The 22782-nt window shown below is 47.8% G+C and overlaps 1 protein-coding gene across 8 annotated transcripts in view; it reads left to right on the top strand.

The window, feature by feature from the left end:
- AGAP1 (ArfGAP with GTPase domain, ankyrin repeat and PH domain 1) overlaps positions 1 to 22782 on the top strand; it is a 637917-nt gene that overhangs the window by 246256 nt on the left and 368879 nt on the right. For all 8 annotated transcript variants that reach the window (XM_033229802.1, XM_033229800.1, XM_033229801.1 and 5 more), the window contains one exon: positions 4658 to 4792. In XM_033229802.1, the coding sequence (XP_033085693.1) occupies positions 4658 to 4792 (135 nt within the window). The remainder of the gene's footprint in view (positions 1 to 4657; positions 4793 to 22782) is intronic.

Genomic DNA, 22782 nt, shown 5'->3' with positions numbered 1-22782 from the left:
TCATTTTTGTTGTGGCTGTTAATAGACTGTTTTGCAAATTCTTTTAAAATTAGCCTATCTGACATGCCCGTCCATGCTCTGAGGCAAGACGTTTCTCATTAGGACATCAGCTGTCCATACCGTACTGGGTGTGGTCTAAGTAGGAGGTTGAGCAGGCAAATGATTGGCTGCTTGATCAGGAACCTACAGAAGCCCAGATAAATAGTGTGGCGTAAACTAAAAGCATTTTGCAGCCAGACATGGTGGCTCACACCTGTAATCCCAGCACTTTGGGAGGCCTAGGCAGGTGGATCACTTGAAGTCAGGAGTTGACCAGCCTGGCCAACATGGTGAAACCCCGTCTCTACTAAAAATAGAAAAATTAGCCAGGCATGGTGGCGCATGCCTGTAATACCAACTACTCAGGAGGCTGAGGCAGGAGAATCACTTGAACCCAGGAAGCAGAGGTTGCAGGGAGCTGAGATCATGCCACTGCACTCCAGCCTGGGTGACAGAGCAAGATTCTGTCTCAAAAAAATAAAATAAAATAAAATAAAAAGCCAGGCATGCTGGCGGGTACCTGTAATCCCAGCTACTTGGGAGGCTGAGGCAGGAGAATCTTTTGAATCTGGGGAGGTGGAGGTTGCAGTGAGCCAAGATTGTGCCACTGCACTCTAGCCTGGTAGAGGGAGACTCGATCTCAAGAAAAAAAAAAAAAACTAAAAGCATCTTCTCAGTGTGATAGATGGGAGGTGTTAGAGTTGGGCTTCCTGGAGAGCACCTCTCCACCTTTTTTTTTTTTTTTTTTTTTTTTTTAAAGAACTCTTGGAGTAGCCACCGGTCACTCTCCCTCCTGAAACCCTCAGAGCCAGAGCTCTGTTTTTCCTATCACAGAAGGGAGGAGGGATTCTTAGGCCTAACACGCCCTCTAGTGTTCACCAGGAGACAAGGCCGCACCACCAAAAAGCCCTTGGTTCTTGTGAGAATGCAGAATTGCTGTATTTGAGGTGACATCTTGAAAATTCCTAATCGTGTTTTCAAGTGGATGCTCATCCACAGCAGATTCTGCTTGAAGCTGCCTTGAAGTCGAATAGAGAAATTCCAGATAAGCTCCCCTTCCCGCAGGCCCGACCATGGCATTTCTGAGCAGTCCTTCGGGGCTGTGCAGACACCGCTCGTGGGCTGCTGGAGCTCAGAAGGTTTGATTTTAGGACTCAGAATGGGCTTTTGCTTGGACTCACTGTGAAAAGTGGCAGTGAAGTTCCCAGCCTGGAAAGATTCTCTGCGATCAGTGTCTGTTCTCGGAGTTCTGAGTACACAGCCATGTTCCGTCAGTAGGAAGGGAGTGTCTGAGATCCTGGGAGTTGGGACCACACACACCTGCATGTGACTGGCTGCTGCTGTGTGACCTTGACCCCCGGGGCTCTGCTGGGGTTCAACAGGAATTCCCAAAAGACACTCAGTGCATCCATGGGTAGGTGATAGGCATCTAATGGTGGCTGCTTTTGTCCCTCATATTTCAATGTGTGACTGGTGTTCCAAGGGCCCTGCCTGGGATCCTGAACCCCACCCCCGACTATCCCTGCCCCTGGAGACAGCATATCCCTCTGAGTCTCCTGCCTGAGCCGAGGGGCACATCCAGCCTCCTGCCGGGATGGCTACTTAGATTCTCAGGAAACACTAATGAAGTTGAAGTCCTTGAGTGAAAGAAAGTACCCCCATTTATTCCCGTGAATTCCATGGACATCCATTGATCGGATGTGGAAAGATGCCCAGGAAGACCACAAGGGAGTGTCTGCATGTGCGAGGGTGGCCTCTGGGGTGGGGAGGTAAAGCCGGCCGCACACCCTCCTGGGGTGAGCAGGTAAGCCGGCCCCATGCCCTCCCCGTGGACTCCTTTTAGCTGGACCACCCCCAGATGAACCAGAACGAAAAGTTCCAATTAGGGCTGCATTCCTCACCTGTGGGATTCTCTTGGTCCTTACCTAGACTTCAAGGAGCACCCCAGCAGCCCGGTGGCAGGAAGCTGGCATGCACGTGGGCTCTGAGGGTCCCTGCTGCGACGCTGGCTTCCTGCCTGCAGACTTGCTCTCTGTAAAGCCTGTGCTCGGCTGCTTTTGCAGGGGCTTGGCTTCCTGGGCTGCCAGAGACAAAAGAGGGACCACGTTGTCCAAGAGGGCACCTGGCATTTCTGTTCCTGCTGGTTTGGGGTAGGCAGCCAGAGAGGTCAGAGCATATGGGATGGGAAAGAACCGAAGAGGAATTAGGTTCATTGCCAAAGAATGCCTGGGCTGGGGTGAGGCCTCCGCCCGCTGGCAGGAGGGGCAGCTCTGCCAGCAGGAGCTCTTTCTGGGCAGCAGCTAAGGACTACACGAATGTTCGTAATTGGACAAGATGGGAATGAATGAGGTAATCATTTAATGTTTGTTAAACAGGTTCTGTTTTAAAGACTTGCAAATGAAATTGATTTGAGGGAGAAGCAGGATCTGTAAAAAGCTACGGAGTTAAAAGCGGAATGAAAATGAGACAGGTATAGAACCAAAATGCGAGTGCAGAAGCCCATTTCCATGCAGTGGCAGAGACTCCCATGGTGCACCTTTGAAGCGGAAAGTTGACAGAAACCGAGTGAGCCACTGAGGACGGAGGGGCTGCGGGATCGCTGGGCCACAGGTCAGGGTCTCGTGGAAGCCAGGTGGATGCCACATGGCCTGTGTTTTCAGAATTATCCTAGAACATTGAAACATCATGGACTTCTAACTTCTTTCTACAATTAAAAAGAAATGTTTGTACTTAAAGAAAAAAAAAAAACTATTTTCTTAAATGTTGTGAAATGCAAGTGAGATTTACTAATCAGCAAGACAAGAAGGCAGGATGAGGTGCCCTTTAACCGTATCCCTGGAACAGGGGTGCAGCCTATGGAGGCTGTAGTGGCGATTGTCAAAGGAGGAACCCTTAACTACAGAGGTCAGTATTTCATAGGGCTGAGAAAATAACATGAGAAAAGGAAAAACGGGATAAATTCCTCCGGACGTCACGTTTTAAATATACTTCAGAAAATGGAGTTACCAAATGCCCTTCCTCCACAAAAATAAAATGTCAAAGGTGGTCATTCTGCAGTATAACTTTGCTACTATTTCTTTGGCTGGTAGAGAAATCCTGTTGGTGGATTTTTGTTTAAAGAGTCGCTTATTGTTTTCTTTGGCGTAAGAGCCTTCAAGCCCTATGAAAAAGATTCAGGTTAGGAAACTGTCTCTGAAGGGTGGGCACAGTGGCTCACGCCTGGAATCCCAGCACTTTGGGAGGCCCAGGCGGGTGGATCACTTGAGGCCAGGAGTTTGACACCAGCCTGGCCAACATGGTGAAACCCTGTGTCTACTAAAAATACAAACAATTAGCTGGGCGTGGTGGTGGGTACCTGTAATGCCAGCTACTTGGGAGCCTGAGGCAGGTGAATCACTTGAAACCAGGAGGCAGAGGTTGCAGTGAGCCAGATCATGCCACTGTACTCCAGTCTGGGCGACAGAGTGAGACTCCATCTCATAAAAAAAAAAAGAAAGAAAGAAAAAGAAAACCGTCTGTGAAAAGTCCTCTATCACTCCTAAGCCTCGTGGCTGTTCACATTCCAGCTCCTTATTTCTGTGTTCCATGTGCCACTGTAACTCAATAGTAACAGAATGAATGGGGCGGGGCTGAGGCTGGGGGATCCTGGCAGCTGAACTTTAAAAAAAAAAAAAAAAAAAAAAGGCTCAGTTTCTTTTTTAGGAAACTGGTGCCAACATCTCTGCAGCTGCTCAAACGCCCCCATGTGCACACATGACTTAGATTGGGGGGATTCAGGTCACCTGTGACCCTGAGGAGGTCCATCAAAACCTCAGGGGACTCATTGCTCCCCTCTCCGCACACCTCCCTCACCCCCTAGGCCTCACCCCCGCAGCATCTCCCTCACATGCACCAGCTGCCCTGCCGCCCTCTGCCTCAGGCACTCTGCCCCAGGCAGTGCCTGCTGCACCCACCTGCTGCAGGTGAGGATTCCCTGATCCCTTCAGCAAGGGCTCTAAAACCCAGACTCACCCAAGCCTCCTGACCTCCTTCCCAGCATCACTCACGGTGTGGCCATCTTACATTCAGAACCATTCATCACATTCGTCTTTATTTTCTGCTTGCCTCTCTGGCCAGCTAAAATGTCTGTTTCATTCACTGGGGTGTCCCTGTGCATAGAACAGGAACAGACCCAAAATGGGGGCTCTGAGCATTTATTAGATGGGTCATTGGACAAGCAACCACGCCTGGAAGAATAATGCCAGTGTAGGGAATATGCTTAGGCACCTGCGTGGTGCTCAGAAGGGACCTGCACATAGGGACTGGGTGTGTGGTTTTTCCTTCTTTCGGAAGTACGTGTCCTTCAGACCCACATTGAAATCTTGTTGCTTCTTTCTGAACATTGTGAAATTTCAGTTTCAGAAGCTCTCCTGCAAAACACATTTCTACTAATGAATAACTTTCTCTGGTGTTTGAACCTGTTCTTTGGGAGGCAAACTATGCTCTACAAACTCCAGATTCATAGACTGATTACATTTCTGTTGAGTAAGGTACCGGTTTTCTGCGACGTGGGGAGTGTGGGAAGTAGTCAGAGCTGTCGTTGTCACCATGCCGTTACTTTTTTGGTCTTCTGTTCCAGATGCCATAAGTTCTACTAACCCGAGGGTCATCGATGACGCCAGGGCGAGGAAGCTCTCCAATGACCTGAAACGGTGCACGTACTACGAGACGTGTGCTACCTACGGGCTGAACGTGGAGAGGGTCTTCCAGGACGGTAAATGCGCATGGCTGGGAATTTACTTTCAGTTCACGATACAGGAGGCACTTCAAGAAATCAGTCCTGCCTGCACTTGTGCACGTGGGTGGCGGAAACACGTCATTGATGGGTGGGCGTTAGTGTCGAGAGCACTCCATTCCGGAGGCGACTCTCAGGTATGTTTTGGATATAAAGTGCTGTGTTCAGAAGAGGCAACAAGACATGGCTTGAGAACAGCCTGGTGTCACCGATGGGGCCTTTTTGTATACAGGATAGAACATTTCTTGAGCTGTTGTTCATCCATGGGCTCTGTAAAACTTGTTTGTGAGCCATTTCTTTATTGTCATTGCCCATGCTTAATCCAATCCCGTCCTTTAAAGCAGTTTCAATATTTGATATCAGGCTTTAAGGAGAGAACTGAAAGGAGGAGAGTGAGTATCAAGTCTGGACTTTCCCACCAAAAACATAATAACATGACACGGTAGGACTCACAGCAGCGAGTGAGGACCAGCCTTTTGGAATTGTTTTTAGGTGATTTTATTCATTATTGATCATCTGCCTTCAGGAACGGCCACAAATCAGACAGAAAGTTCTCCTAGAAGGGCTGAGGTTCTGCAGGGGGTCAGATCTTGGCAGATGACTGTAGCTCCAGACGTGGGCTATGAGAGAGGAGCCTGTGGAGATGCGTGGGGTGGGCGGGAGAGGTGGTGTCACCCTGGGGATAGGAAGGTGTGGGGTGAATAAAGACTGATGTTTCTAAATCCAGTCTTTTCAACTTGGGAACTTGGGAGAGGCATGGTGTTCTGGCAGAGGGTGGCATTGCTGGCAGGAGTGGTGGAAATCACTTGTAGGGTCCTCTCCCCTTCTGGTTTAATCCATGGGGGCAGAGCCACCTGTGCCCCTGCTCTGGTGCCAAGGGGGTTGTTGGGGGCAGAGCAGGGCAGCCACGCTGGGGCTCTCTGGAGAGTGCCAGAGCCGCTCGGAGCTGGGAGGAGATGGAGGACTCGCCGCGCCCTGACCCCGAAGACGAGCTATGAAAGCAGTGACGGACTGTTCCGGGACCTCCTCCAAATGGGGCAGTCTGTGTTGTTCTTTTAAATGTTTCAAGTAGTCTTCAGATGCAGTTGTAGAGATTCTGTACGTTCACTGTTCAACTCAGTTTCAAAGATGACATGAGTTCTCAGACTTGACGTTTTCTTTCCTGTAGCAGTGAGGTTCCTTTTCTGAGCCCGCCGTCTCTTCCCACGCATCTCTGCCTCTCAGATACTTAGCTGCATTTCAGCACGTTGGTCCTAGTTAGTCCTTCACGGCCTCCACGTTTCTTCTCGCCTTTTCCAGTGCAGTGCTGAAGCAGCGCAGGGTTCCCCTGAGAGGCAGCACGAAGTCGCTGGGGGCCCACAGCCGCTTCTTCCCTCCACTCACGTTTATTCCGGGCACCTCGTGCCACCTCTGTTGGGAGAACGTCCTGTGGGGAGCAAACCTCATTTCTAGCCGTGCCGGTGAACGTTGGTGGGATGTTAGTAAGACTTGGAAGAACTGTGCAGGGAGGCCCTTGGAGCTCTTCCGAGAGGTGAACCTTCGGGGAGCAAGGTCACTGTCGGCCACCGCGCTGCTGAGGCGCCGTGAATGTTGAAGTAAAGCTGTGTAGAGGAGGCGTCCCCGGGTCCGTGCATGAGGCCTGCTGCCTGTTTTCATAAATAGACTTTTCTTCCTTTTCTTCAGACAGAGTCTTGCTCTGCCACCCAGGCTGGAGTGCAGGGGTGCGATCAGCTCACTGCAACCTCCGCTTCCCAGGTTCAGGCAATTCTTGTGCCTTAGCCTCCCTAGTAGCTGGGATTACAGGCACACGCCACCACACCTGGCTAATGTTTTATATTTTAGTAGAGACCGGATTTTCACCATGTTGCCCAAGTTGGTCTCAAACTCCTGAGTTCAGGCAGTCCGCCGACCTTGACCTCCCAGAGTGCTAGGATTATAGGCATGAGCCACCACGCCTGGCTGCAAATAGACTTTTGGTGACGCAGAGCCATGCTTTGTGTCGATGGGCTGCAGCGGGTTTGGGCTGTTCTCCAGCTGTGACAGCAGAGATGAGGGTCTTTGCGGCCTGCAAAGCCCAGAATATTGACACTCTGGCCCCGTGCAGAGAGCTTGCCAGTCCCTGATGCAGGATATCAGGGACTCAGTTGTCTGGATAAGTTGAGTCTGCACAGTGACTCCTTTGCTTTTATGTTTATCATGGTTAACATACATGAGTTTTCCATAAATTGATGAATGTTCCTTATAAAAATAATGTTATCAATTAATGAATACTGGAGGATGTCAGGATGATGGTGCCTTCCTGCCAAACAGCCTGTCTTCGTCCGTTCTGGCTGCTCTAACAAGACCCAGTGGCTTACACAACAGACTTTTGTTTTCCCCAGTTATGGAGGATGGGAGTCCAGGGCCAGGTGCTGGTGGGTGTGGTGCCTGCCGAGGGCCATCCTCCTGGTGGGCTGTGTGCTCACATAGTGGAGAACAGAGGACATGAGCCCTCGCCTGTCCCTTCCCATAAAGGCGCTTAACCCATCACAGGGCTCCACCCTTGTGATCAGTCACCTGGCAGAGGCCCCACTTTTCCCCTGAGGGTCGGGATTTCAGGGTAAGAATTTGGGTTGAGTTCCATACCATACCCAGCACATTCAAGTCTGAGGACAGGCAGCCACCTCTGTGTTGGAAGTGTTTTGTTTTCGTCAAGTTGGGGGGTTGGCAAGGGGAGAATAAGGACTGATATTTCTAAATATTTTTATTTTAAAATATTGAGATAAAGCGTCACCGTTGCTGTGACAGCTCATGTCACACCTCCCCAGGTAGTGCTGTGACGAGTGTCTGTTTTCATAGGCACAGGAGATTTCCATTCCAGTTTCATGTTTTAGAAGTAGTACATTCTCTGCCGGGCACGGTGACTCACACCTGTAATCCCAGCACTTTGGGAGGCCGAGGCAGGCAGATCACCTGAGATCAGGAGTTTGAGACCAGCCTGGCCAACATGGTGAAACCCCGTTTCTACTAATAATACAAAAAAATTACCTGGGTGTGGTGGCGTGCACCTGTAATCCCACCTACTGAGGAAGCTGAGGCAGGAGAATCACATGAACCCCAGAGGTGGAGGTTGCAGTGAGCTGAGATTGCGCCATTACACTCCAGCTTGGGCAACAAGAACAAAACTCCGTCTCAAAAAGAAAAAAAGACATAATACGTTCTCATTATCAGATTTTGGCCGAGTGTGGTGACTCACGCCTGTAATCCCAGCACTTTGGGAGGCCGAGGCAGGTGGATCACCTGAGGCCAGGAGTTTGAGACCAGTCTGGACAGCATGGCGAAACCCCATCTCTTCTAAAATTACAAAAAATTAGCTGGGTGTGGTGGTGAGTGCCTGTAATCCCAGCTACTCAGGAGGCTGAAGCAGGAGAATTGCTTGAATCTGGGAAGCAGAGGTTGCAGTGAGCCGAGATCGCACCACTGCACTCCAGCCTGGGTGACAGAGCCACTGTCTCAAGAAAAAAACAAAAAGTATTCGAACTTTATGGAATCTGAAAAGCAAATACCTGTGATGCTGTAACTTCTGTGACTGTTGCATTTTTTTTGTCCTTCAAATATTTTCATATGAAGATACATTTTAAAAATAAAATCAGGGTTACTCTGCATATTTTATGTAGTAGTTATATGGTATATGGTTTCTTATATATATTTTTTCACTTAAATCACAAACACTCTCATTGTTAGTGATAAAAGTAGTTGCTGAGGAGAAGCTTTGTTCAGTACTTAGCGATCCCTAACAATAACAAAGTAAAAATCCTAAAGGAAAGTTAAACATTGTAAGGTTTATATACTGTTGAAGAAATCGAGGCTTAGAGAAATGACATAGCTTGACCAAGAGGGACACAGCCTGTCTCAGGGGACACACCCCGCCAGCAGGGCCCCTGCCTGCTCTCCCCACAGGTCTGGGGAGGGCCTGTCTCAGGGGACACACCCCGCCAGCAGGGCCCCTGCCCGCTCTCCCCACAGGTCTGGGGAGGGCCTGGCAGGGGACACACCCCGCCAGCAGGGCCCCTGCCCGCTCTCCCCACAGGTCTGGGGAGGGCCTGTCTCAGGGGACACACCCCGCCAGCAGGGCCCCTGCCTGCTCTCCCCACAGGTCTGGGGAGGGCCTGTCTCAGGGGACACACCCCGCCAGCAGGGCCCCTGCCCGCTCTCCCCACAGGTCTGGGGAGGGCCTGTCTCAGGGGACGCACCCCGCCAGCAGGGCCCCTGCCCGCTTGCAGACTCAGTTTATTCAGCTATCTCGATGACTCTCTGGCTTCTTTTTTGCCCTAGGGCTTACTTTGTTTATTTACTTTTTATACCTATATATGGTAGAAAGAAAACATGAAGGAAAACCGTGTAATTTCTACGTAATGTTCGGCTTGTAAATAAAAGAAAAAATAATCCAGCTGCTTCTATTGCCCTGCGGAGTCTGCGTTCCTGATTGACTCTGTACCAAGGTTCATTTAAAAGGCCAGGGACCTTATTCTTTGCTTCTTCAACATTTGACTTCTTAGTGTCTTATAACAAAAGGACATTGTTAAAAATTAATGAAGAAACATTGCATTCACTTTCCTGTTCACTTGTGTAGTCCTGTTTACTTTTCTTTCATTCATGGAGTTGCCAGATGGCTACTAGCAAGTGGCTTTAGGTATTGGGAAGCAGGCTAGCAAGCTGGTTCATCCATCCAGTCACTTGTTCGTCTGAGCACCAGCTTCCCACCCACTGTGCCTCTGGTCAGGGGCTGGAGGCAGATTCGGAAGCGCAGGCAGGGTCCCTTCCTCCGTGAAGTTAAGGTCCGCTAGGGAGGGTAAACATCAGTCACCCAGAAACATGACCTTGTGTCTTGCCCAGGGGTGGAGAAGAAGTGTGACGGCCTAGGCCGTTTTCTGGGGGTCCTTCCCAGCAGCCTGGGAGCGTCTTCGCTCCTGCTCGCAGGCGAGATCGTGTGACTTGTGGGACAGGGTGAGCTGGCTCCACAAGATGATTTCTGCTTGACCTGGGCAGCTGAGCTGGACATGGACCATGGATACCCAACTGTTTGGATTCTTAGCAGAGCCCTGGGGGAGGGAGACACTGGGGGCTTGGGGCAGGCTGGACGTGTGGACTTGGCAGCTGGGGGCTGCAGGTCCGTCTGTGGGGGCTGCACAGGGCTCCCCTTCCTAGATCGCCCTACAGCCAGCGGCTCTGCACCTGTCAGATTCTGCGTGGCTCTGTTTGCCTCTTGCCACATCTAGGAAATTACCTATATACAAGTTTTTCTATTCTTAAGGTTAAAATGGTGATTTCAGTGTTTGGCATGAAATTTTTTGAAAGTCCGTGTTCATTTGTTCTCCTAGGGCCTGGATACATGAACATGAAGGATTACAGAAAAATAAAGTTCCTTCCTTGTAGACATTGTTCTCTGGTCCTGTGATTCCTTCCACTCTCCCTCCCTTCCTCCGTCCCTCCCTCCCTCCCTTCCTTCCTTTTTCAGGCAGGGTCTCTGTCACTCAGGTTGGAGTGCAGTGGCACGACCTAGGCTCACTGCAACCTCTACCTCCTGGTTGCAAGCAGTTCTCCTGCCTCAGATTCCTGAATAGCTGGGATTACAGGCATGTACCACCATGCCCAGCTAGTTGTTTGTATATTTAGTAGAGACTGGTTTTTGCCATGTTGGCTAGGCTGGTCTTGATATCCTGGCCTCAAGTCAAGTGATCCTCTAGCCTCAGCCTTCCAAAGTGCTGGGATTACAGGCATGACCCACTGCGCCCAGCTTGCGAGTCTTTTTTAAAGAGACGTTTCTCCCACGTCATATGAAGAACCAGCTTTTTGAGTGGCAGCAAGCAGCTCTTCCGGACAGACAGAGTGCGTGTCTGACATGAGACTGTAGTCAGGTCTTCGGAAGGTCAGGAAGGATGTAGTGTTGGCAATGGGATTTCTCAGCTTACATGCTGAAAGGTCACCTAAGATAGTTACAACTTAGCGACAAAAGTAAATCCTCCCTTCAGAAGGCCAAGTCATGTTCAAGGTGGTAGCAAGCCATGTATAGGTAACGACAGGGCCCTTTTGAGCATTACACGTGCACCTTGGGAGGAAGAGAGCAGAGATCAGGCTCTGCCTGTATATTCTTGGAGGGTGCATTCAGCACTGTCGTTCCCTGCAGTTAGGTTTTGGAGAGCGTCAGTTTTAGTCTGTCTTCAGATGCATTTGAGTTTCTTGTCTTCCTGAGTGGCGTGTTAGGAGCTTTCTCTGCTGCAGGTGGCTGTGCCGTAGAGGAACACAGGGGCCTGTGTCGTGGCATCTGTTCAGTCGGGGAGACAGGATCAGGGTGTTTTTGTTTGACATTTTAGAGCCAATGCACCCCAACTTTTACTGGGCATGGTTTATGACTGTTCAATTATGGTGTCCTTGTGGTAGCTGTATGGCATGTGGGATTTTAAAGGCCCCTGATACCTACAGAAAGAGGGGTTTCCCGTTCATGTGCGATCAGGAGTACAACCTGATAGTGGTACAAAGAATTGTTTTCATTTCTTCTTCTCCAAACAGCTTGGTACCCTTTCTCCCTTCACTCCCCCTCTCCTAGAACGAGCTGATAAAGATGTATCTGAGTGGTCCACAGTGTGGTTTTATGCGTGGATTGGTTTTTTGCATCCCAGCATGTTTTGTATACAGTAGGGGTCTCCAGTCAAGCCGCACAGGAGGTGAGCAGCTGGCAAGCGAGCATTACTCCCTGAGCTCCGCCTCCTGTCGGATCAGCGGCAGCATTAGATCCTAGGAGCACGAGCCCTATTGTGAACTGCACATGCGTGGGATCTAGGTTACATGCTCCTTATGAGAATCTAATGCCTGACGATCTGAGGTGGAACAGTTTCATCCCAAAACCATCCCCATCCCCCACCTGCCCCCCCAACCCCTGAATCTTGGAAAAATTGTCTTCCATGAAACCCGTGCTTGGTGCCAAAAAGGTTGGGGACTGCTGGTATATAGAATTTAATATTCTTGCATGCGTCTTCTGAACCTTCTAGTCAGGTGTCAAATCCCAGTTTAAAGCATCACATTGTATGTATGATCTGCACTGTGCTAGGGCGTGCTCCCCACCAAAACCTCAGCCTCTTCTTAACCTTGTAATTCGTACAACCATAGGAAAACCTACGTGCAGAACTTTGACTGTGATAATAGTTGTTAGACCAGGTCAAGATCCATGTCAAAGAGGTAAATTACAAATTATCATCTCTCTGCTTAACTGTCTCCAGGGTCAGTTTTGTGCTCTCACATGGGAGACTTCTGTCCTAGAACAGACCTGCATTATTGTGGAGGGAGAGACAGTGGGGTCTGGGTGTATGGGAAAGCTGGGCAGTGGCGCTGGAAGGGCTCTGTGTGCCAGGTGCTAGCACGGCCACAGCCTGTGGCTTATTAGGGCTTCCTCTGATTACACGCTGTGTACATCATCCTGGTGGATGGGTATTTATCTGGCAGAGTAGTTCCTGGTCTAGGCAGATCTATGTTAGTCCTTTGACCTCATTGCCCCAGGTTTTTTATGTTTGTGTTGCAATTAACATTCTGGAAAGCACTTTTACAGAAGCCATTCCATTTGTCTTTCGTCCCTTCCCAGTAACAGCTCACATGGGCATGTCTAACCCATGCCGAGAGCCCGAGCTGGGAGAGGTTGCGTGATTTTACCAAGGTTGTGCTGCAAGTCAGGGAACCTCGGTGTGCTCTTGATGCTTGGCTTCCAGAGATTGAAATCCTGGTGTACAAAGAACCCCACCTCACATTAAATGTCTGCAGCTGCCTGGTCCTAATTACAGGTGAGTCCACAACCAGGGGAGCTGTATTAATGAGCCCGTTGGTGCCACCTAATTCCTTGAGCTAGAGCGTCGGTGAATGTACGCGGTCTTCTGGGCCTTTTCTCCTGAGTCCTCCATCATCTTGGACCATTTCGTTTTGCTTGCACCGCAGTCTTTGTGCTGTTAAAGGATATATCAATTAGGCCTATTCCGTTCTTTCCTGAAACCAGCTTAATTTTCATTGTCGGGGTGGCCGGTTTTATGATTTGTTTTTGTTGCTATTTTTTTTTCCTCCTTTATTGTATTAGAGATTAGATTGGAACTTGTGTGTGTGTGTGTGCAGGCGTGTGTGTGTGTTAGCGAGGGAATACTTCAAAAAATAAGATTTTTTACACTTGAAAGCAAGCCCTGTATATGTGTACATTAGGCACTTGATATATGTTCAAAAGGTAAATTAATGGGTCATTAATTGTCCATTTTTTAATCACTTGTAATGACTAATAATTATATAACAATTTAACGGCTTATGATGTAGGATAGTGGATCTCATTAGGCCCAGTTACAGCTGGGACTACATTGTTGGAAATGCTTCCTTCCCAGAGGCACACGGTGCAGCTGGTGTCAGGCCGGGCCAGCATTTCCCGTTTCTACCTGTGGTCTTGGCTGTGCACCTGTACTCATCACTGCCCCCCTCTCCACACCCCCACCCCCTCCACACATTAAAAGTCTAATTCCAAGACTTCCAGGGGCAGATGGGTGGTTGATGTGTATTAGGACAATATGAAAGAGATTCAGCTGCTTAAGTTACACTTCATTAAGGGGGTTCATATTTCAGCATTTTCTGAGAACAAAGATGACACGAAGAAAGTGACTTACATAAGGCTCTGGCAGCACTTATGCGGTACCAATACAAATGGGGGGTTGGATGATCAAGTCACGTAAGGTGTGTTGTTTTTGTTTTGTTTTGAGACTGTGTCTCACTCTGTCACACAAGCTGGAGTGCAGTGACACAATCTTGGTTCACTGCAACCTCTGCCTTCTGGGCTCAAGCCCTCCTCCCACTGCAGCCTCCCAAGTAGCTGGGATTACAGGTGCGTGCCACCACACCCAGCTAGTTTTTGCATGTTTAGTGGAAATGGGGTTTTGCCATGTTGCCCAGGCTAGTCTCGAATTCCTGAACTCAAAGCGATCCGACTGCCTCAGCCTCCTAAAGTGCTGGGATTACAGGCGTGAGTCATGGCACCCGGCCATATAAGGGGGTTTGATGCTAGTTTGGGAGCCGTTCTGGTGTCATTAGCCCTAGGGTCATTGATGTCACTCGCCGGCAACATCTAATGCAGGGCCATTCAGGGCTTGTCAGAATCTGCAGATTGTCTTCAGAAGAGCCGCATCTGGCCGGCCTAGTAGCTTATCTCCCACGAATGGGGGAGGTACTGACCTGCCACTGACTGTAAGGAGACTTGATTCAGCCTGTTGGTGGGGGCGCACAGGTAAGGAAGAAGCCTTTGTGGGTTTGTGTGGGTCTTTCTCTTATGCCATATCCCTGGTTTATATTTGGATGGGAAAATGCGTACATGTTTGACAGTGATCATTTTTATGAAACATGACATTGCCAATTCCTTTCTTCGTAACGCTTTTTCAAATTCAGTTCTTAACCAAAGAAGCTCTTTCTACAACAGGGTTAAATTATAAACTGAAATAGCAAATTAATACCAAAACTAAAATAAAGCTTTTTGTATAGTAAACCATACATTCAGAGGTTTAAAAAAATCCAACAAAATGAAAAATACTTTTGAGTTATTATTTTTAGAAAAAAAATTAGTTTGGATTGAAAAATTCTTACCCTCATGAAGCTATAAAAGTACATGTTTTACTGATGAGGGAAGCTTCTGGCACATCAGCTGAGACAAAAATCGTCCATACTCACTCAATAAATACAAATATAGAAGATGGGCTGGGCGCGGAGGCTCACAGCTGTAATCTCAGCACGTTGGAAGGCTGAGGCGGGCGGATTACCTGAGGTCAGCAGTTTGAGACCAGCCTGGCCAACATGCCGAAAGCCCCGTCTCTAAAACTACAAAAATTAGCTGGGCGTGGTGCCGCATGCCTGTAATCCCAGCTACTCAGGAGGCTGAGGCGGGAGAATCTCTTGAACCCGGGAGGCAGAGGTTGCAGTGAGCTGAGATCACGTTGCTGCACTCCAGCCTGGGCGACAGAGGGAGACTCCGTCTCAAAAAGACAAAACCGAAAACAAAATAAATACGAATGTGTAAGATAGAATTCATTACGAAACTACACCAACCATTTTCAGAACTAATTGGAGAATGTGCTTGAGGTGATGATCCTTCAATCATCCAAGTGTTTTTGAATATCATTTCAATTATGTCATCTTAGCAACAGGAAATCAGCTTGTTTCTTGTTTGGAGTTGCCCCTTCTTTTTATTATTATTTCTTAATTGAGACAGGATCTCGCCTGTCACACAGGCTGGAGTACAGTGATGCCATCATAGCTCACTGCAGTTTCAGACTCTTGGGCTCAAGCAGTCCTCCTGCCTCAGCCTCCTGAGTAGCTAGCACTGCTGGTGCGTGCCACCATGCCCAGCTCATTTTTCAAAATTTTTGTAGAGATGGGAGTTTCGATGTATTGTCACATCTAGTCTCCGGCTACTGGTCTCAAGTGATCCTCCCGTCTCAGCCTTCCAAAGTATGATGGGGTTATAGGCGTTAGCCACCACTCCCAGCAGCCCCACTTTTAAAGGATTCTCTCTCAGTCTGTCGCTTGATTTGCTTAACACCAGCCATTTAACATGAAAATGTTTAGGTGGGGGAGGGAATATCTTAATTATCATTGTGCTCCGTACTCCACAGATTGCACCTGCTGGCCTTAACAATATGGGGTCAAGTATGAAACATGATAAAGTGACTCCAAAGGAACCAATAAGGAAAGGAATTTTGATTCAGAGATAACAGGAAGAAATTATCTTAAAATCTTAAGGTTGATATTACAAACAGCGAGAGACAATATTTGTTATTTAGTAGTGTTGTAAAATATTGTGTTAATAGAGCCTGTGATCTCTTCTGGCAATTTCTTACCCTAAGTCTGGGATTTTTCCTGCTGTGCTTCTCTTACTGGAAACGTTAAGTGTGCACAGATGCTCATACGTGTGCAGAGAAATGCCTGAATTAACTCTCACACTGCCAACATTAGATCATTAAACACACTATTAGGAAAGTTCTCTATTTTGATTTTCATGTTAAGACTCATCTCTTTTGCTCATAGAATTAATTTTATCAATGACGTAGAAAATGGTTATTTTAATACTTTTCTGCACTGCGGTATCATAGCTGTGTTTTGCCCCAGGACTTCTCTCTAATGACTTTAGCCAGCTTGAATTAGCGTGATGTATCATTAATGCATACAAATGGCTTTTATTTTTGTTCATAATCTGTTCATAATGCCACGGCATTCTGCTCTTTCTAATGTTTTTAAAATGATTAAGTAGTGATGTACTTTTTGACCTAGTTAACCCTCCACGGAATCGCTGATGAAAAGATTAAGAGAATATTACTTAGCTAGGCTAGTCAGAAGTTGTTACAATCCGTAGCTGATGTTTTCCAGTTATTTTGAAGTTTTTTATAATTTTTTTCCTTAGAGAATATGGACATAGGCTGGACACACAGTAGCTCACGCCTGTAATCCCAGCACTTTGGGAGGCCAAGGTGGGTGGATCACTTGAAGTTGGGAGTTTGAGACCAGCCTGGCCAACATGATGAATCCCCGTCTCTACTAAAAACAAAAAAATTAGCCGGGCGTGGTGGTGCGTGCCTGTAATCCCAGCTACTCAGGAGGCTGAGGCAGGAGAATCGCCTGAACCTGGGAGGCAGAGGTTGCAATGAGCCAAGATTGTGCCATTGCACTCCAACCTGGGGGACAAGAGCAAAACTCCGTCTCAAAAAAAAAAAAAAATTGCAGAGAATATGGACATAGCCATATGGTCCTTTTTCCTAAGTAGACTTCACTCATGGGGGAGCTACCCTCAAACCACTGCGTTAGCAGCACTGAATTTGTTCACTTCATGGCAGATGAGGAAAAGTAATCCTTTTTAAGTCGTGAAGTTCTTTAACCTCGGAAAGGGTGGCTTTGTCTCGTGGACTTTTGATGTTTTTTGCATGGTCCTTGTAGGGTGAGCCTGGCCAGGCACTGGCTCCAAGAGGAGGTGAAGAATTGGAGCAAATCAGGGGCATCCTTAAAGGCTGGGCTCTGAAATCCGGGGTGAGTTTGTGTATTGAATGCGGAACCACTGGAAGCATTGTGACGAGGAGAATGATGCACTGACAGCCTTGTCAGTCTTCCCTGATGCAAGCAAAAGTCAGCTGTGAAGAGTGGATTCCAACCTTGTTTTTCTTAGAGAAAAATAGGCCAGATGCAATGGCTCACACCTGTAATTCCAGCACTTTGGTAGGCCGAGGCAGGTGGATCCCCTGAGTTCAGGAGTTCAGGTCCAGCCTGGCCAACATGGAGAAACTCTGTGTCTACTAAAAATGCAAAAAAAAATTTAGCTGAGCATGGTGGTGGGCACCTGTAATCCCAGCTGCTCAGGAGGCTAAGGCAGGAGGACTGCTTGAACCCAGGAGGCAGAGGTTGTGGTGAGCTGAGATTGCAGCACTGCACTCCAGCCTGGAAGACAGAGTTGAGACTCCATCTCAAAAAAAAAGGAAAAATAGATTGTAAAACCTTCAGTGAGTACATTGGATTTTGTGAAATTTGCCAAAGAGAAGAAAGATCATTTTTAGAGGATATAAAATATGGAAATAAAACCACTCACAACACTGCCACCCAGGGGCAATGATTGTTAAGGCTGAGTGGGTGAGTGTGTGTGCGCGTGCGCACGTGCACTTGCGCGCGTGTGCCTGCCGTGTTTGAAAAAGATGGACTGTCATGCATTGTGAGACTTTATAGCGTACTCTTTCACATACACGTGGAGCATCCCTAATCTGAAAATCCAAACTCTAAAACTGGTAATGCTCCAAAATCTGAAATGTTTTGAGTGCAGACATGCCACACAAGTGCTCATGGAGAATTTCGGATTCCAGGTTTTCAGTTTAGGGATGCTCCGTCTGCAGATATTCTGCAAATACTCCAAAATAAAAAATAAAAAAAACAAAACAAAACTGAAATTCGAAACACCCTGGTTTCCAAACATTTTGGTTAAGAGATCCCCAACCTGTGAGTTCTTTTCCTACCCTGTGGTTACTGATTTTTGCATGGCGTTTCCGTGAGCAAACAGAACAGCGTTTGGATCCAGTCTCCAGTTAGACATTCAGTTGGATTTTTATCCCTCTGTATTTCATTTTGATCAGTGCTTCCATGCATGGTTCTCTTTACTGAAAGCTGTGTCTCTGTCCTTCCTAATTTTCCCCTGGGATACATCTCTGGAAGTGAGACTGTACGTCCATGGCTTGCAGAGTGTTAAGGCTTTCAATCCCCAGTGTTGACTTGCCTTCTAGGAGGCCCGTCCTAATTCAGGGTTCCCCAGCAGCTGCCCTTTTTCTGCACCTGGCCACACTGGGTATATTCATTTTGAAAACCTCTATCAGTTTATACACAGAAAAAAGTCAAGTATTATTTCATGTAAGTCACCCCCAAATAAGAAAATAAGTCCACGTCCTGTCATCAGTTTTGTTAACTGATTTTGTACCTGTCCTAGCTAGGAAAGGTCTGCTATCGAGGGTGACACGTGGGACCCAGGCAGTCCTTGCTGCTCTTACAGATGCGCCCTTTTGGGGTCATCAGGCGGTTGCAGAGGTGGGCGCAGCCATGCTCCCCGGAATGCTGACAGCACAGAGTGCTGGTCTGAAGATCTGTGTGTGGCTGTGACCCATGTATGGCTGTGACCCGTGTGTGGCTGTGGCCCGTGCGTGGCTGTGGCCTGTGCATGGCTATGGCCCGTGCGTGGCTGTGGCCCGTGCGTGGCTCTGGCCCGTGTGTGGCTGTGACACGTGGAGGTTAACTTCCACGGCAGAAGTAGGGTGCTTCCATAAACTCTTCCGACTGGTTGGTAGGCACTTTTATCGGCACATCAGCACCTTACAGACAAATATCTGGAGTACACTTCAAGGGAGGCAAAGAGAAAGCAAAACTGCCAGTTCTTGAGCATGGCTGTACGTTGTTGGTGCTCTGAAGGGCTTGAGAACCCCTCTATACCCTTCATTTTCACGCTCAGAAACCGAGGTTCAGGGAAGAGCTGTGTCCCGCCACGGTTGCTTCAGCTCCTCCCCGTTGCCATGTTTATTCCTTTTCTGCTTCTCCTCATCGTCCGTCTGAACTGGGGACCTTGGTCGGGCAGACCTGTGTTTCCCAGGCACCTAAAGCACGTCCCCCGCTTTGGTGATCACAAGAATCTGTTATTCCATGTTTGAAGTATCAAGATTTCAGAACTCCGTCACTGACAGGTCACTGCCACAACTGTTAAAGAATTAAAACCCAAACTTGCCTCCTTATCTGTGCTGCATCCTGAGTCGGCTCAGCTGCCTACATGTTCCCACCTCTGATGGGGGCACCTGGGAGCGCCTGTGAGATGGGGGCACCTGGGAGTGTCTGTGGGATGGGGGCACCTGGGAGTGTCCGTGGGATGGGGGCACCTGGGAGCGCCTGTGAGATGGGGGCATCTGGGAGTGTCTGGGATGGGGGCATCTGGGAGTGTCTGTGGGATGGGGGTATTTGGGAGTGCCTGTGGGATGGGGGTATCTGGGAGCACCCGTGAGATGGGGGCATCTGGGAGCACCCGTGGCAGCTGCTTTGTTTTCCGCATGGGTGGCAGTCTCATGCTGCCCCCACAGGCCCGGCCCCTCCAGTGGAAACATGTGCCTGCACTTCGTAGTCAAACATAGAATTAATCAGCAGCACTCCAGCCTAAAAAGAGAAGCCGAACACTGTTTGGGGGCTCATCGGCTTGCTGCTGCGTGGTCAGTCCTGGTGCCGTGAGCGCAGCCAAGTGGACTGTACCACGTGTTCCCTTCTCCCTGGGCTGAGCACTCGCTTCCCCCCTAAATGTTCAGCAGCACTTTGGCTTCTGCATGTCTACTTCTGCAAGAGAGGCTGTGACTTGTCCCCAGCCAACTGTATTCTAAGCACAGCCATAGTTCAGAGTGACTGTTTATGGTCTGTGAATTCTGAAGTTTCAGAAAATTCCCTCATTTAACTTTGTGTGTAAACTGTAAGAAAAAATACTGAACACCAGCATAGTCATCTGGATACTAGGAAATACTCCCATGCCCACACCGAGATTTCATTATTCAATGAAAAGTCCAAGGTAGCGCTTACATTTCTGGCCTGACCTCTAGATGTGTAGAATTTCAGAGCTGGAAGGACAGAGACCCCACCTAGCTCGACCCTTCCCCTCACAGGTGGACAGGACCGGTCTTGTCAGAGCATGTTCAGTAGCAAGGCAGGTGCTAGAAATTAGGTCTGTATATTTTGGCTGCACAGTTTTTTTCTTGTTTTATGAATGTTATACTTAGAAGCCATTGGCTACATTTAAAAACTTGGTAGTGAGCTAAAATAAAATGCTCCTTTAAGTTATTATTTTTAATAAAATTTAAGCCATTTGAACACAGGGTGCTTGGATTAAATGCAGTATGATAATCAACACACTGATTATTTTTTATAAGCTAACTAATAAAAACTCATTCACACAGAGCGTTTTCTGCGTGCAGCAGAACATGTGGGTAACAGGACATTGGATCTGTGACAAGGTCTGAGCTAGAAGGACCATGTGGCCCATAAAGTACAGTGTATGCATTCAAGTGCTGTTGTAATTTAGTGAACCGCCACTAGGAGGCATTGAAAGCGCTTCTAAGGATTATTCTTGCGCATATTTTTTCCTTTTGCTGTCACCATGGAGAACACAGACGTAATAAAACACACTGGTTTAAGAGACCATTTAGACTTGTAATAAGATACACTCCATAAAGCGTGTGAAGTTACTGGATCAGCAGCACATGAGTGCAGAAGTAAAAAAGTTTCATTCATTGGAATGAGGAGGAGAACAAAATTGAAAAGGTGAAATTTTGTATTCTGTGGTTAAAGAATTCTACGTTCTGTGGTTATATATCCTGTGATTTTGCCTTGCATGTAACTTTACAGAAGAATCAAAGAAAAGCTGGCCAAAGATACAAAGGTTTCTTCGGGGGAGTTTTTTGTTTTGTTTTTTTTTGAGAAGGAATCTGGCTCTGTCGCCCAGGCTGGAGTGCAGTGGTGCGATGTGGACTCACTGCAACCTCTGCCTCCCAGGTTCAAGCAATTCTCCTGCCTCAGCCTCCCAAGTAGCTTGGACTCCAGGCACCCGCACCATCATGCCCGACTCATTTCTGTATTTTTAGTAGAAACAGGGTTACACCATGTTGGCCAGACTGGTTTCAAACTCCTGGCCTCAACCATTCCACTCGCCTGTACCTCCCACAATGCTAGAATTACAGGTGTGAACCAACGAGCCTGGGCAGAGTCTTCTAGCTTCTTGAAGGTTTTTTTCTTTTCCCTCTTAGGTTTTCCCACCCTTGGATAGAGGACTGCTCCCTGCCAGTTTTCCTTTATTTGTTTACTGTTTTCACCCTTTATTTTCTCTCACTACATAAGGTTCTTTAGAATTTGAGAAATTGTAGCATCTCAGATCAGAACATTTTCAATTTCTGTATTTGTAAAATGGGACTAATTGGATTTTCAGTACCTCAAACGAGAAATACATCCAATCACAAACTCAGTATTCTTCAAACATTTTCTCTATCAGAATATGTACAAATTGAGTGTCTAGAATTTATTAAAGATTTTCAAGAATTTTACCACTTTCAGTATATAGAATAGTGAACATTTGGCAGAAAGTCATGAGAAAAGTGAGTGAAAGTGGGCATTTCGTCAGAACAGAGTGCTGCACTGCCTTTAGGAGGGTAGCTTTCTCAAAGTAGTCTGTTAGTGCCAAAAGACAATGTTTTACCATCCTCTAAAAATTAGGGCATTCTATGGGGAGCCAGTGGGTAGAACTGTGGCCCAACATTCAGGAGGTGCAGTCGAATCAGTAAACTCCAGCGGCATCCAAGGATGTGCATGGTGCCGGGGTGCATTCACAGAACTTGCCTGCAGGTGGGCACGGCTTTGTAGAGAGGCACAGCCTCCGTGGGATGAAGCCGGCTCCCAGCACTGTGAGCGGTTGACAGTGTTGTCAGGAGGATAGGGGAAGCCATGTGGTCCAGGCCCCAGTTCGGCCAGCGCTGCAGCTTCCTCTGATTCATCGAGTTCCCAGATGCATTTCTTACAGAAGAAGCAGCACCTGCTGCCGAAATGCAGTTTAAAAAATGCTCATCTCAGAAATAGGATTCCTGATGACAGACCTTAGCAAATACCCCAATAATTATACCAACTGCACTAAAGATCCCAGTGACACGAGTAATTCCCAATAAATGAGTGAAAATTATTTAACTGGATTGGAAATGGCCAGCCTAGGATCATTTTCCCAGATACTTTGTTTCCCCGGGTGTTTTCCCTCTTCTGGGTTCTTGGTGCCCGTCCCCAGTAGCTCCGTCACACAGTCCTGTTGCTGCTGCCTTGGGGTCCAGGCGTGTCTTTTGTCCCCCCCCCAGTGCCTGGCATGGTGCCCTCCAGGAGCCCTCCTAGGACTGGTGGCAGGTCATGCAGTCACTGCTCACCTGCACACACAGCTGGGTCTGTCTCTTCAACCCACGAGAGCCAGGACATGCCTGGGCTGCTGAGCGGCGTGTGCCCAAGTCTTTCTGCTTGGAGTTTTCTTTTTCCTCTAATGGCAAAGTTTGTGTGATCTTCACCCTTTTGCAGAAAAGTGTTGGCATTGCATCATTGGCTTATGCTACTAACTAATATTTTAAAGAATTAGAGTTTTGTGAGAGAGATGGTGACAAGCCTCACTTGGGCCTTTGGTTTCTGTCCTCCTTCCTAGGCAGGCCCTTTGCCCAAATGGTTGTTAAAGAAACGCAAACAGTTAGTTGTTCTGTTCATATTGTTGTGTGAGATAAGTTAGGATGCTCTTGAAGAAATTTAATGACATTCAAAGGAAATCCTTCCAACACAGCATACAAATAATTGCTGTAAAATATCGTCAAAATGTCGGGGAGGCAGTGAAGAAAAACAAAAGCAGTGACTAAAGGGCATCT

This window comes from Trachypithecus francoisi, unplaced genomic scaffold (genome assembly GCF_009764315.1).
Source record: "Trachypithecus francoisi isolate TF-2019V2 unplaced genomic scaffold, Tfra_2.0 Lachesis_group13, whole genome shotgun sequence".
Lineage (NCBI taxonomy): Eukaryota > Metazoa > Chordata > Mammalia > Primates > Cercopithecidae > Trachypithecus > Trachypithecus francoisi.
Note: the sequence above shows the minus strand (reverse complement) of the source record. Positions and strands in the feature narration are given on the sequence as shown.